General features: G+C 45.0%; 1 protein-coding gene and 1 long non-coding RNA gene across 8 annotated transcripts in view; one reads left to right on the top strand and one right to left on the bottom strand.

The window, feature by feature from the left end:
* The first annotated feature begins 1864 nt into the window (after positions 1-1864).
* LOC109518459 (uncharacterized) overlaps positions 1865-15281 on the top strand; it is a 15555-nt gene continuing 2138 nt past the window's right edge. Inside the window, exons 1-4 of one of the 6 annotated variants that reach the window (XR_002168771.1) lie at positions 1865-3726; positions 14309-14518; positions 14629-14708; positions 14781-14854. This is a non-coding gene — a long non-coding RNA (uncharacterized LOC109518459). Of the gene's footprint in view, positions 3727-14308; positions 14709-14780; positions 14855-15281 lie in introns of those variants that run through there. The other 5 variants (XR_002168767.1, XR_002168768.1, XR_002168770.1 and 2 more) reach the window with 5 other exon arrangements.
* Positions 10072-15281, bottom strand: part of hic1 (hypermethylated in cancer 1) — a 10633-nt gene continuing 5423 nt past the window's right edge. For both annotated transcript variants that reach the window (XM_019874283.1, XM_019874284.1), the window contains one exon: positions 10072-14119. In XM_019874283.1, coding sequence (XP_019729842.1) covers positions 11901-14119 — 2219 coding nt within the window. In that variant the 3' untranslated portion in view covers positions 10072-11900. The remainder of the gene's footprint in view (positions 14120-15281) is intronic.

Below are 15281 nucleotides of genomic sequence, written 5' to 3'. Positions count from 1 at the left end.
CATTACGACAGACTCAGAGGAAGTGAGTCAGCGTTAAATGTCAAGCGTGAGCGTTAATCACTTGCCGCACCTGCTGATTTTTCCTCCTAATGGCATCTGTTGACATGTTTGATTCATGTTCAAAATGTGAATGATTACTTACGCGCCACCGATAATAATAAGAACTTAAAAAAAAAAGGGAATTTTCAGACCGTGGAAAAAGCCGTACCTGTATGTGTGTGCGTGTGCAAGAATGTTGGCGGGTTATACAGCAACTGACAGAGTAATGGATTTCCTCATCCGTTGTATGTGGACGTGGTGTGATGTATGAGATTCATTTGAAATTCTCCGACTTAAATTAGGCGCTTGCGTGCGAGAGAATGAACTTGCAGGCAGAACTTCTTTGATTTTCATGTTCATCCCACTTCATGCCAAATAAATGTGTGTGTGTGTGTGTGTGTGTGAGAGAGAGAGAGAGAGAGAGAGAGAGAGAGAGAGAGAGAGAGAGAGAGAGAGAGAGAGAGAGAGAGAGAGAGAGAGAGAGAGAGAGAGCTTAGGGGTGCAACTAAGAATTATCTTAATGAGCAATTTAGTTGTTGATGACCTTGGCAATTAAGCGGATTCAATTTCCATCCCTTTATTAAAAACAAAATTATTTCAATTTCACAGTGAAGAAAGTGCACAAAAAAAATTTGGATTTAGTTCCTGGGTTTTGTCCGTCGCATGAAAGGAAATGGGCACAAATGTTGATCATCGTTTTCCAAAGTAAATGCAGACTTTTGCAAATGTGTTATTTTGATCCCACAATCAGTCATCGTTCATGGAGGACCACAGATATCAATGAATTATTTTGAGATTTAAGATTTATGACTGATGGCTGAAATTCTGAGGATTTGAAAAATGTCATAAATATTAAGCGATTTAGTTGATCATTGCTTGTATATTGATTTATCTATCTATATCTACATATAACTGACTAAATTAAATTATAATTGTAAATAATTTGACAACAATGAACACACAATTCAATAAAAGTAACATATGGAATCCATCATAGAAAATGGATGGCATTTTCTAATCGCAGCTGTCTTCAGCGGCAGGCGGGGGACACCCTGAACTGGTTGCTAACCAACCATTTGCATTCACAATCACACCAAGGGACAATTTAGAGTGTTCCGTTAACCAACAGTGCATGTTTCTGTAATGTGGGAGGAAACTGGAGTTCCCGGAGAAAACCCACGCAGGCACCGGGAGAACATGCAAACTCCACACAGGAAGGCCCGAGCCGGAATCGAACCCTGCACCTCTGCACTGTGAGGCGGATCTGCTAACCACTCGAACACCCAATTCCGCTCAATGGAATTTGTCCTTGAAAGTAATTTTACTCACTTTTAATTTTAGTTTATTCTCCTTCATCAGAGGTGGACAAAATACAAAATACACACACGTTTTCTTTCAGGTTTTATGCAATTGGACTTTATTGCGAGGAAGATTTGGAGTATAGTGACAGAACAAACTGCAACATGTTTTCACATTGCCTTTTAAAAAAATACAAACCTTATCGACACCGTTTTAACGAATGTCATCATGAAATGACATTTCATATTAAGAGAGATTAAAAAAAAAAAAAATCCACGGTTGAAATGTACACAGAAAAATAACTATAAAACATTTGGACATGCAATAAATACATTCATTTCATTAAAAGCATATTGGCATTTAAATTTTTTTTTTTTTTTAATTAGGCAGAAATACTGTTTGGTTGTATTGCTTAAAAAGTGACTGATGGACAACAACGCGGCGGCATGTCATGTGAATGAAGACATTTCCGTTGCAAATGTGTGTTTGCTTTTCCATGTGTGCTGCGCTGTCAGCGTGGCAGTGCGTCCCGCGACTGAACTTTCTACGGGCACATCGCAGTCATCCTCATTAGATCGTAATCCAACCAGCCACCCAATCCATCAATCCTGCCCTTAATTTCTGATTCATGTGTGTGTTTGTGTGTAGGAGGAGAACCCCGAGGCAGTGGACAATCTTGGCACGTTTGTTCCCTCCGATCGCCCGGTCCTTAATAATGACTTTTTCTACAAGAAGCGACACTCCAAATGCGGCATGGCAACTTCATTAAAGATGATCTAATCTGGAGTCTGCAGGCCTTGTGTCTGTGAGTTCTGGTCTTCCACACAATATGGGGACGAATGCCTAACAAATGACATCATGGGGACATCTTTCAGCGTGGGGACCAAAAATCAAGGGAAGCCCAAAATACGAAATGTTAAGGTTTTAGCATTAATGTAGGTGTGTGCACTGGTTTTCACCATTGTGGAGGAACAAGAGTGATCTTGCAGTCACCTCATGAAAATCATGTCAATGTGGGGACCAAAAAAAAAAAAAAAATCAAGGAAAGCTCCAATTCTGAAAGTGTTAACCATTTACTGTATGTGTCTGTGTGTGTGTGTTCCAAAAGTCAGTCTACATACACTGTCAAGTCACGGGGATATCTTTCAGTTTGGGGAACAAACGGCGAGGAAAGACCAAACTATGAATGTAATATTCTAGAGGTTTCTTTGACATTTTTAGAATTGGTAGATTCATGCATGTGTATGTGTGTTCTGGTATTCATGAACATGTGGGGAGATATGACAGTTCACAGAGCCATGATTTTTTTTTTTAATGTTTTAAGTGGCCCCTTTCACTGATGTCAAACATGAACTTACAAGAATTTAGTCAGAAATAGTGCAAAAAATGTGCACTGTCACATAGTATCTGCAGAAAAAAAGTAAAAATAAAACGTAAAATATTGTCATGAGAATGCTACATTTTATTTGCTTCACCCCCCCTCCCCCCAAAAAATTTTTAAAAATAAACATTTTCAAGTACTACAAAAAAATGTTCTCGACCGCATTGCACTTTTGTGCAAAATCCTACTCAACTCAATTCAAGCGACAGCAGACACTTTGAATTAGACGCTGAACAATGAAAGGAATTCAAATTGACATCGCGATTTAGTGGAATGCTATTTTCAAATGGTAAAGGATGCAGTCTGGGGAAAAAAAAAAACCTTTGCTTAGTCTGTGTTATTTTTCCATCTGTAATTTATGTATTTATATGGCGTCTCAATAAGTTCAGTGCTTTTAAGTGCGGTCCAGATGTTGACATAAAAAGCTGAAGTGACAAAGCCATAGATTGGTTTGCATGAGCTGATTTATGACAGATTCATGCGTGCATCACACTTGGGTCTGTAGAATTTTGTGAAGCGGTCGTCGTGAGCACTTGGAAGACTGCAAGTCCAATCGCAACTCTTAGGTGAAGTCGCTAAACTGACTTTCAATTCATGGTTAATTTGCCTTTATTTTAGCATAAGCTAAAGCTACGAGAACAAACATGTATAAGTCTGATATCTGTCTGATATTTATTGTAACAGATTACTTTATTGCTGGGGCTCTTAAAAAAAAAAATACATGAAAATAGACATTGGGGAAAAAATAATCACATATTTTGCAGTCGTACTATTGAGGAGTTTGGGGTGGGGGAATTGCAATGAGATGATAGTTCAAAATCATTCATTCCTAATTAAAAGTACCAAAAAAAAAAAAGCTGTGTTCCCCTGTTAATAGATCCCATTGACATTAAAACTGCACTTTTGCTTCTCATCCAGCTGCAGCAAAGCTTCACAGTTGTGAGGGCGAGCTGACATGATGAATGAGCACCCAAAAGTCGGACAATGAGCTGCATCATTTCCTGAAGGTAATCACACTTTCAGCTTCACCAAACAGAAAAAGAAACAGCAGGCGAGGCAAGACGCTATTCCCCCCCCCCCCTTCTTCTCTTTCTTACAATTTGGTTTCTGGCTTTGCTTCTTTTTCCCCTTGTTCCCTTCATCTGGGCGCATGACTTGGCTGCTGTGCACCCGGAGGGCCTTGGCGCAATTGTGCAATTTCATACATGTTTACTTTGCTGGCATCTTTCTGAGCAGTATTCATTTCCTCTGGTTTTAATCTCGGTTTTCTTGGCGGTGGCGGGGGGTGGGTGGTGGAGGACGGGGGGGGGGGGGGGTTGAGCAAGATTTAAGGAGGGAGTCAGAGCTAGTGGAGAGGCAAACGTGGGACATGTCAGAAAAGGAGCGCAACGCAAGGCAAGTTTTGAGCATTGGCCCAAAAAATTTGAATGCGTGAGCTATTCTGAAAACAATCTGTTCAAGCTGTACAATTGGCCCCATTTATGTATGTGTGTGTGTGCGAAGTGGTCTTCATCACCCACAAAATGTGAACGTATGGGCAGTCTGCTAAAGTTGTACAATTGGCACCATTTGTGTATGTGTGTACTGGTCATTTTGATGATATGGGGACTAAAGTCAGCTGATAAAGTGACACCAAGGCGGCGTTTTAGAGCATGGGAACCAAAAATCAGGGGATAATAATCATGGAAAAACAAGCTATTTTGAAGTCATCTGTGCTGTGCGACCAAAAATTAGGAAAATTTTAAAATATATGAAAGAATGACCTACTCTGAAGACATCTGTTACGTTTTTAGAAATTTACCCATCGTGCACGTGTACGTCTACTCGTCTTTGTCACTTTTTGGGGACAAAAAGTCAGTTTACACAGTCACATCATGGGGACCAAAAATAGGGAAAGGTCAAAATACGGATGCATAAGCTGTTAAGTAATTTTACTTTTTACACTTGGCCCTGAAAATTGTTACTGCAAACCGTCATGAGTCTCTTATCGCTATTTTGGGGACAAAAAGGTAACGTCATGGAGATCCAAGATCAGGGAAGTCTCAAAATGCAAATGTACGCGCTATTATGAAGGAATCTGTTTTGAGAATTGGCCCAGACTTAAGTTTCAGTTTCTATAATTCGACGAAAGCTATTCTGAAGAGTATTACAAATCAGCCTAGTCGTGTATGTGTGTATGTGTTGGTCATCCTCACGATCTGGGGACAAAAACTGGACATGGTCCCATCATAAAATCAAGGTGAAAAAAAGGAATGTGTTCCATTTTTAGAACTGACCCAGACTAATAAAGTTGGTTTAGTTATGTCTTTTAGCCTGGCAACCAAAAATCTGAGAGAGCTCCAGAAGTGAATGCGTTTTTAGAAATGGCCTGGACAAAATTCTTCTGAGTTTCAGTGTGGGGGACCACAAATTTGGGAAAAGTACAAATCTGAATGCTTGGGCTTTGTTTAAGTTTATTAGAATCAGCCAAGTCATGTAAGTGTGTGTGTGTTGTGGTCATAATCATTATGTGGGGACAAAAAAAAAGTCACTTTGTGAGCATTGAGACCAATGAAGGAAAGCTCAAAATAGGACAGCATTACGGGAATGAAGTTTGTGGTCGTCAAAGTGAAATCAAATTTAGGCAGGGGTCACTCACCCGGGCGACAGCTAATTTTTCACTTGGAGCGGATGAAACGAGGAATAAAAGCATCACATACACTGATGTCGATGTGAAGCAGCTGCTCAGAATGAAGGCAAGTAATCGGGGCGGGCGGCACCCTTGGGGGTGCGGGGGAGGCGGGCAGAGGTGCACAAAGACAACACGCGCGGATGACCACGCTGCTTACATCAGCGACATTGCTCACTTCAAGCAGCGGCGTGCGCAATCACGCAGGGAAAAAAGTCCATTCTTAGCTCCAGGGATGAAAATGGACCGTTTTTCTCTGTAATTTGGCAGTTCATAAAAAAAGGAAATAGGCAGTGGACAATGGTGGCTTTTGGCACCTATGATTATGCACACTAAAAGGCAATGATGCACAGCCAGCACGTGAATCCATAAAACTGAATAGACAGTCGGAGATATTTCTTTTTTAAGTAATGTCGGGTTAGTACTTCTCCCCTTTGGATGCGGCTAAAATTATTATTCTTATGTTTTTTTTTGTTTTTTTCTTTCCCAAAGTTGGTAGGAAGCTTTAAAAGCCAACATCCATCTTAAGGCTACTGGAATTCATCCAGACTGTCTTCTTTTTTCCATATATTATTTCCATACTGTTAGTGTTTTAAAAGTTATGGGTCTCACACTGACATTTAAAAAGGAAAGAAACGGCAAAAGAAATCAAGCATGAGCATATAAAAATTTAATTAACCCACTGCGAAGGCTTTTATTTGGCTCTGCTTTGTTAATGGTATTTCATAAAAGCCTTATCACCTTCAAAACTGCTAAACTACGCTGGAGGCTAACGAAGCTTTTCTGTACCAAATAAATGCATGCGCACACACACACACACACACACACACACACACACACACACACGATATGGAAGTGTGTGCTTTTATCTGACTTTGTCCAATCAGATGCAACCTTCAACAGTTGCAAACAGTTGCAGACGTTCACCAGACATTCCCTAACAGTCTTAATGGTTGCAAACTTTTTTTTTTTTCGTGTCGCCATCAAATTTTTGAACATGCTCAAAATTTGCTGGCGACAAGAAAAACTGTGTGAAACCATTAAAACTGCCGGCCAACGTCTTTGACCACCCTGAACGAACCCTAGCCAAAAAAAAAAAACAAAAAAACAGTGTTCGCCATGTGTGCACATACTTTCAAAACTTCGCTGCTCGGTGAAATACGACCTTAAATGCGCATCGCCATCCAATCGGTGAACAGTATCTACCTACGGACTTTAGTGATACCAAATAATCCTCCAAAGTGCTTTGTTTGGCAATCGTTTTTGTTTTCCCGGTGAACTCTGCCTAGCAGGACGCAGAATATCTAATGTTGGGTAAAGGAAAGAATTTGAGTAATGTTGCTACAATATGTTCAATAGCTAATTCACTTTTTATTGGTCAAGGTTCATTTTGCTCTTTTTTTGCATTGGTTTGTGGGGCAGGATTGGCTGAGCCCAATGAACTCTGCCTCGCAACAAGCGACAAAATATGAGCGAATGTCATTTGCGGACTCCAGTTGATCTATGTTGCGATTCTCAAAAGTTATTGCAGTTGTGAAGTGTTATAATGAATAAATAATGATTTGTGTAGTCTGTGCGGTTTGTAACATTGCCTTCGGAAGATATTTTTGTAATAAGCATACTGCCGTTTTCTTGGTATGCAGCCTACCTAAATGCTTGCTACTCAACCAATTCCGCCCCCCCCCCAACCCCCGCTCTTAACGATAAATCCACAACATCCACACCACAAAGCGCTTGAACGCCTTCCAATGCATTCGACCGTATCACCGTGACTCCGAGCAGAGGTTTATTCCCAACCGAGCAAAGTGGGGAAGGAAAAGCCAAGATAATGACTTGTTTTGTGAATGGAGCATTTTCGAGATTCACGCGGGCTTTTCATAGGCGGACAATGGCTCAGGCTCCACCCCGCTTGCACTCGCCCCGATTCCTCTCCCTCTACTATCTGCCTCGACACATCCTGCGCCACGGGCAAAAGTTCACTTCCTGCTCCTCGGCTCGTCTCCTTCGCGCCCAGCTTTATTGCCAGGATGTGAATTAGGCCCTGCTCCGCATGCTCCGATGGCATAAACAGACAAGCAAACACTTCCGGCCCACTGACTCCTATAGGTTATCAACATCAGCGCCTCGCTCACTCGCATGTTCCCGGACAGTTCTTCAACGAGTCAACTGCGAAATTGTTTTCATAAGGTAGCCTTTTGGGGATTACTGACTGATTGCAGAAGCAAAATATACAAGCAGGCCTTAAAAAAAAAAATTGCCCTCAGTCGGACAAAACCCATTCAAGGAAGGCGTATTTTTTTCCCTAGTTGTCATTAGCTAATTAAAAAAAAAGATTTGCTTGTATTATAAGAATAGTATTATTTTAATTATGGTCTATTGCATTTTATATATTCTGGGGCGAAAAATGGGAAGACTTTCCGATAACCCCCCCCCCCCCCGCGCCCCATGTTGTTATTCACAATATTTTGGGGATTATGATCATATGTAATATAGAGAATATATACCCACCCACACCATCAAGGAACATCGACAGGTGGCCCAAACAAAAAGACGTTTAATTGTGGGGCTCTAAATCATGATACAGTATATCAATAAAGTTGAGTTGAGGGTGTTTTTTTTTGTTTGTTGTTTGGGACCATGGGAACAAGGTGTCATCACAGAAAAACTTAGTCAAAACTAAAGCATTTCCCCCCCCCCCACACACACACACACATACACACGCACAGACACAAGCACACAAACTCACTTAGTATAAGCACATTGTAAATTAATAAAAGTGGGAATCTGTGGACAAAGAAGTTTTTTTTTTCTTTCCATTTAGCTGTGCAAAGTTATCTAAACAGGTATTGCATCCAACCATCCATTTTCCGATCCGCTGGAGCCTATCCCAGCCGTCTTCGGGCAGTAGGTGGGGGACACCCTGAACCGGTTCCCAGCCAATCTCAGGGCACACACAGACAACCATCCACGCTCACACTCACATCTAGGAACTAAATTTAGAGTGTTCAATCAGGCTGCCGTGTATGTTTTTGGAATGCGGGAGGAAACGGGAGTACCTGGAGAAAACCCCACGCAGGCACGGGGAGAAAATGCATTGTCTACAATTGATGGTAGAAATTAATGTTTACCTTTTACTGTTACAGTGAGCACATTTTAGAATCTATATTTTGTCATCTTCACTTAAAGAAAACATAGGACAACTTCTTAAGCACGGAATGTGAGTACTTTTACCACCTTTGATTCTGGTTTTCATATGGGGACCCAGTGGGAGACCACCGATAGCAGTCTAAGGAAAACCTCATAATTGAGGTTTTTGAGCACATGTGGTTTATTTTTCTGTCAGTATGTACATTTGTGTGTGTGTGTGTGTGTGTGTGTGTGTGTTTTGGAGCTTCTCCTTGAAAAAAAAAAAGGGGTTATCTGACTCTTCCTCTTACTGCTTAGATTTGGTGCTACAGAGGAAAGTGTTATTTTAACAGGGGGGGCACATTTTCATTAAAATGAGTGAATAAGCTGCTGAAATTCCCACACACTCATAACGCATATCAGAAAATAACCCCCCCCCTCCAAAAAAGAAAAACGAGTCCTCGTGTGTGTGTGTGTGTGTGTGTGTGTGTGTGTGTGTGTGCTGTATAAATGGGTGTATGTGTGCATGCGTGTTGCCTCAAGCTCTTGAACACTGTGTCAAACGGGCTGTGAAAAGTCCCTGGAAGCTCCACTCTGAACCCAAACAACATCAACATGGCATGGCGCTCAGCCCCGAGTGCGGTTCTGATGTTCACAGACAGCCCGTGAAGACAGCCACCGACTGGGGCAGACCCGTAGACGCCTTTTTTTTTTTTTTTTTAAAGGACAACACAATGGAAAGTGTACGCCACATCGTAATAATCATAATAACAATAAAAAAGCAGTATCAAATATTATCGCTCTGCTGTAAAACTAACGTATAAACAGACAATAACCACAGGTTTAAAAACAGAACAACTGCGTGTTGTTATGTGTGCATGTGTCTTGTGTGTGTGTGCGCGTGCGTGGTCCTGAGGTAAGCACCAGTTTTCATGTGCACTGCTTTGGTTGGACAAGAAAAAGTGACAGGAAACAACAGATTTGCTATTGGACATATACTGTATTACACAAATGAAGCCCCTTAAGGCAGGGGTGGGGGAACACATGCATGCGGATGGAATATAAAAACAAATACAAAACCTCAGAGGAATTGTTATAAAAAGCCCCAAAACATTTAACCCACATATTTCAAAAAGTTCCCCACTGCTGCCTTAAAACGACTGTTACATCAAAATACAGAATACAGATAAAAATCCCAAAATGTAAGGCACATTTTTTTTTTTTTTTTTTGGTGGGTGGGAGGTGGGGGGGGGTAGCTTTTTCAGATAAAAGTCATTCGGTCCATCACAGTGTGTTTATGGCTTAAAAGTCTTCACATTCACCCTCTGAGGTTGACGTTGGCACGATAGTGGTCAGACGATCTGAATTAAGGACTCGTGAAAGAATAAGGGAGGCAAAAGCAAAAGTCTGCAGGATATTCTTTGGGATAAAAGCATTTTGAATGTAATAAGAATAAGTGCCTTCAAACCCGCAAACTTCAAGTGCTCTTTTGTTTTCCGACTGCCAGTGATCCCCCCATGCAAAAAAAAAAAAAAAAAAAAAACGCTTTTCATCATTGTTTTTTTGTGGCTTTGGTATCAGCATGGGGACGAAAGGGAGGAGCGGTAGGGAGGTAATTCGAGGCTTCAGATGTTAGTAAGTCGCGCTGAGGGGATGGCAGCCATGAAATGGGTACGTGGTGTGTGCGAATTGTCCTGGAGAAAGCGAGATTTCACAGGGATTACTGGCGCCCAACAGCTGGGCCGGCCTACAACCAGGGGGCCTCGTGCTCGCATCGCTGACAGATTAGCAGCTTCGCTAAGTGTGTGTGAAATAGAGTGGGGAGGGGCGGGGAGATAAGGCGCGTGTGTGTTTAACACTCACGTTGGCATGTCAACGGTAGCTGGGCTTCACGGACGTGACAGCGGGACTGGGGTCAAATCCCTGATTGGCTCCGTGCAATTAATCAACTTCGAATGGAGCGATTAGTCCGAGGGCGACACCCTCGTTGACGGACAGGTATTTTTGTGTTGCCAGTCGATTAAAGGGCATGTATAAAAACAGACAACCATTCACAGTCGCTAATCAATGGCATAGCAATAAGTTTTTCAGTGGTGTGGCTACAGTGATATGCACACGTGTGCATACATTCTTGTCAGGCTCTGGAACTGAGAAGTCATTGTTCGTCATACCATCCACAGTCCGGGTTTCATGATATAAACTGCACAAATGTAGAGAACCCTGCCCAACACACTCAGAATGCAAGCAGGGAAAAGTTATGTTTTGATGCGCTTAATTGACGAGGTCATGCCATTTTCTTTGCCGTTGCGATGCTTTTGCGTACTATCTCACAGTGAACTTGTATGTCATGCTCGGAATCACTAGCTAACAGCAAATAAGAGTGAGCAATTGTCATCAACGGCCATTTTGCATACCGCGATCGATGGCTCGTTCATTCAAATCATTTCTAAAAAAAAAAAAAAACACAAGGACACAAATGTCTCTTAATTCTTCACAATTCTTAAGAGTTACTTTTCACTTTCAGGTTTGTTGTCAGTTTAATACACGCGTGCAGTTTATTTCGTGAAACCTGACGGTGGATCGCATGATAAACAATTGAGTTCTCGTCCATGTTGGTTATTTGGTGTGTTGGAAAAGTAATGATTTTGAGTGTTGTTGACAGTCGGGATATAATGTTCCGAACCAAAGATCAATTGTACGTCTAATCTTTAAAATATGCAATTAATATAAATGTATTGTGTCAGCTTTAAGGAATCTAAGAAAAGTGCACCTGTGTGAAAATGGCAGGAAAATCACAGATACCAAAATCTTCCTCTTGATGTGGGGGGTGCCAGAGAGCGAGCGCTGGGCACCAGCTAGCTCCGCCCCTGACCCCAACTCCAAACCACATTCACACAGTCAGCGAGCGGGAACTGAACCTACGACATGCGAGTGTACCACTATGCCATCAGTGACTCCAGAGTAGGAAATTCAAAAAAGAAAAACTCCCAATGTTCTAAAAGCCCAGATGATCTGGACACAAACCCTGAATCTTGTCCATTTGCTTCTCATAACACAGGTTGAAGGGTTGAAGCTTCTCTTTGGGTTTCATCATAATAGAAAAAATAAATAAGCATTTTCAGAAATTTTTTTTATGCTTTGGCTCAATGGCTGAATTGTTTTTGGTGGTATTTTTTTTTTTTTGCATACACACACATAAATACTGCTCTCAAGCAAGTGTCCCTTGGTCACAGGATAGATAGCACAGTGCTCCTTCCGGTAGGAGGCTTCAAAGATTAGACGCATAGAAAGGCACTTACAGTCGCCACAGTCTGAGGTGCAGAGGGGTTATTTACTTGAGGTGAACGGCGTCAGAATACTGCGTGTGGCTGTGGTGATCGCTGGTCTTTAGCTGGGCGAGTAGCGGTCAATGGTGCGGGCCTCGGAGAGGGCCTGCTGGGGCGGGGGCAGGGCTTGGCACAGGATGTCCATCTTGTCGTGGCCCAGAGCCCCCAGGTGCTCCGACGCCAGTTTGGAAAGCGGGTAGAGACTCTCCATGACCTTCGCGTCGGCCACCAGCTGCTGCTGCGCCTGGAGGAGGAGCTCGTTGGCCTTCTCCTGCTTGAGCCCCAGATGTTCAGCCGTGTACTTGCTCAGGGGGTAGATGCCCTCGGCAAAGTCCAGCTTCAGCTTGCCTTCGGCGGTCAGGCCGCCGGCCGCTCCCCCGCCGCTGTGCATCTTCATGTGACTGATCAGGTTGCGCTGCTGGGCGAACTTTCCGCCGCACACTTGGCACTCGTATGGCTTCTCCCCGGAGTGGATGCGCATGTGCTCGGTGAGGCGGTACTGGCGGGTGAAGCGCATGCCGCAAGAGTCGCAGGCGAAGGGCTTGAGGCCCAGGTGGCTGCGCATGTGGCGCGTCATGGTGCCGCGTTGCGTGAACTTCTTGCCGCAGATGCTGCACGGGTAGGGCCGGGTGAGCCAGTGGGTCTTTTCGTGCTGCCGCAGAGTTGCCGGATCCTTGTAGGACTTATCGCAGGAGGAGCAGCGGTACGGGCGGATCATCTCCCCGATGGTCCCCGGAGCCAAAACCTGGTTGGACTTTGTCTCCAGATGGGAGAGACTGCTCAGGGCGGAGCCGCCGGTCAACCCGCCGTAGCCGTTGGTGCTGCTGCTGATATTCTTGCCGCTGTTGCCGTTTCCCAGCTCGCCGCCCGAGTTGCCGTAAAGCTCTTCCTCCGTGTGAGTCTCCACATGCGCGTTGAGCTGCTCTGAGCTCGGGAAGCCCTTGTCGCAGGGGATGCACACGTACAGATTGTCCCCGTAACTCTCCGGCTCGTATGGAACATGGAACCTCCCCATGGGTCCGGAAGGCGACGGGCGACCCTCGCTACTGCCCGTCTCCTCAGTGCCGGAGCCGCTCTTGTCGTCCGGCCCCTCGCTTTCCTCCTTGTGGTGGTTGTGCCGCCGTTCTCCGTTTTCGCCCCCTTCCTCCTCATCCTCGTCTTCATCCTCGTCCTCAGCCTCGGCCGCGTACGGCAGCGGCTCGTGTTTCACCCAGCGGTAGATGTTGCCTACTTCTCTTCCGGCCTCCCCGACTTCTGTGAGGGTGTCCGGGCTCGGAGGGCACGGGAAGCGGTCGGTGCCCTGCGATCCCGAGCGATGGAGGTGGGGCAGGTGGGGGCCGAGCGGTTGGTTGTGTGGAAACGGCGGTGGAGTGAGAGTACTCGTCTGATCCGCCGTCTCCATTTTTTCGGATGGGAAGGCCCTGCCGTTGGCTCCCTGCGTGGGACTGGCGTGGCCGCTCGGGGTCCCGTCTCGCTCCTCGTCGTTGTGGGTGCTGACCACATGGGACTGGGAGGGGGTGTGCTGAGATTGAGAGTTGGGACTCTTCTTGGAGAGGTCCAGGCCATAGTTTGGGGAGCAGTTCCTCTCCGGAAGCGCCGAACGTAGGCCAAGCTGAGCTGGCAGCACCGACTGAATGGACGGAAAGGCCTGGGGGCCTTGGGTGGAGGTGGGGGCGTACAGCTCGCCGGTATGGATGGCGAGCCGATGGGGAACCAGCTCCTCCAACGGCGGAGGCCGCGGCGCGTGGCTGTTCATCATCCCCCCGGGAGGACACGGCTGGATGACAGGAGTGGAAACCCTGTAGCGGCCTCCGCTACCTAGCCCCATACCGCCCATCTTTGCGTAAGGCAGGAAGGCGGGGGTGGTGCGAGTTTGGTACTTGCCATTTCTTTTAAGTTTCTTTTTGCACAGAGCTACTAAGTCAAGCAGCTGCAGGTAGCTTGCCGCAGCCAAAACAGCACCCAGGTTGGGCTCGGTGGGAGAAGCAGGGTCCCCCTCGGTGAGGCGGCCCGTGTAGATGTAGTCCAGAATGACCCGGAAGACCCCGGGACTCACCATCTCATGGTCAAGGTTGATGAGATTGTCGTGAACCACCAAGGACTTCAAGTAGAGGCTGCTGGCCGCCAGAATGTTCTTGTGTGCCCGGAAGAGGGCGTTCTGCACCACAATGATGACATCGCAAAGGAATCCTTTGGTGCGCTGGCTGTTGAGCTGCAGGAGGAGATCCCGAGCGTGACTTGGTACTTCCATGGCATCCAGCATCGTCTTCAGTCCGCCACCTACAGACAAATGGAGAGCAGTGAGAGGTCATGTTGAGGATTCAAAGAATTACATCGAGTAAGAACACCCCAGACCAGTTCATCGCAGGGCACATATCGTCAAACAAGCATTCCGACTCACTTTCACAACAATTGACAGTTTTTTGAGTATTCAGTTAACCAGTCATATATGTCTCTGGAATGTGGCAGGAAACCGAGATTCGAACAGAAACCCGCTGAACTGTGGTGGTGCTAACCAAAAATCTTCTGCTGACACTGGTAACGTGCTGGAAGCAAAATCAAAAACAAGAACGGAGATACTGAGCCTGGAGGCCCTCAATCGGATCCCAATGGTATGGGCAGAAATATTCATTTTCACTTGTCAGCGGACCGGCCACATGTCACAACACAAGAGACGAAGTGAGTCACAAAGCTGCATTCATGTATGAAAGTAATTAATCTGCGGTCCCGCTAAATTCACTGGCGGGATTGTTCGACATATGTCAGCGGTCGTGTCAATTGTGCAGCAGAACAAGCAGGCTGCGGCGCGACAGTGTGAGAAGCGCATACCAGAGAGGGGCTCAGTGAAAGTCAAGGGGAAGCGAAAAAGGTGAGCACCGCTGCTGCGTTTCTCATCATGAGAAAAAAACTCAGGTCCCTCATGCGTTCGCTTCCTCTGCAGCAGGCGAAATGTGAGAGAGCCGTCAAGAGGCAGAGAACCCCCACTCAAAAAAAAAAAAAAAAAAAGAATTGAGGCTGCAAATGGTTTTGTGCAGAGATTTGAACAAACTGGACGCGGTGAAGGTTTCACAAGTGTGATGAAGCGCACGTAGACTAACGGTTCCAAAAAATGATACCCACAGGGGAAATAAAGGTCGAATTTGCCATTGGTTACACATCATGCTGACTCTGTTCGACATGACAAAATGCAAAATGACCCCTGAGAGAGAGAGAGAGAGAGAGAGAGAGAGAAATAAACTGAACATTTGAATGTTTTACAGTAATTTGATCTGTAGTATTTTATTTGTTTGGCTTTACAATAGAGTCAAAAATGGACAAATATCAGCTGATTTTCTGGGAAGGGAAATGTTTCAATGTCATTCCCTTTGCCTTATGTTGTAAGGCAGCTGTCCCCAAACTACGGCCCGCGGGCCGGATCCGGCCCGCCTCCGCATTTGGTCCG

Source organism: Hippocampus comes, unplaced genomic scaffold, assembly GCF_001891065.2.
Source record: "Hippocampus comes isolate QL1 unplaced genomic scaffold, H_comes_QL1_v1.1 scaffold125, whole genome shotgun sequence".
In the NCBI taxonomy this organism is placed as follows: Eukaryota; Metazoa; Chordata; class Actinopteri; order Syngnathiformes; family Syngnathidae; genus Hippocampus; species Hippocampus comes.
This window is presented reverse-complemented; position numbering and strand designations above follow the sequence as displayed.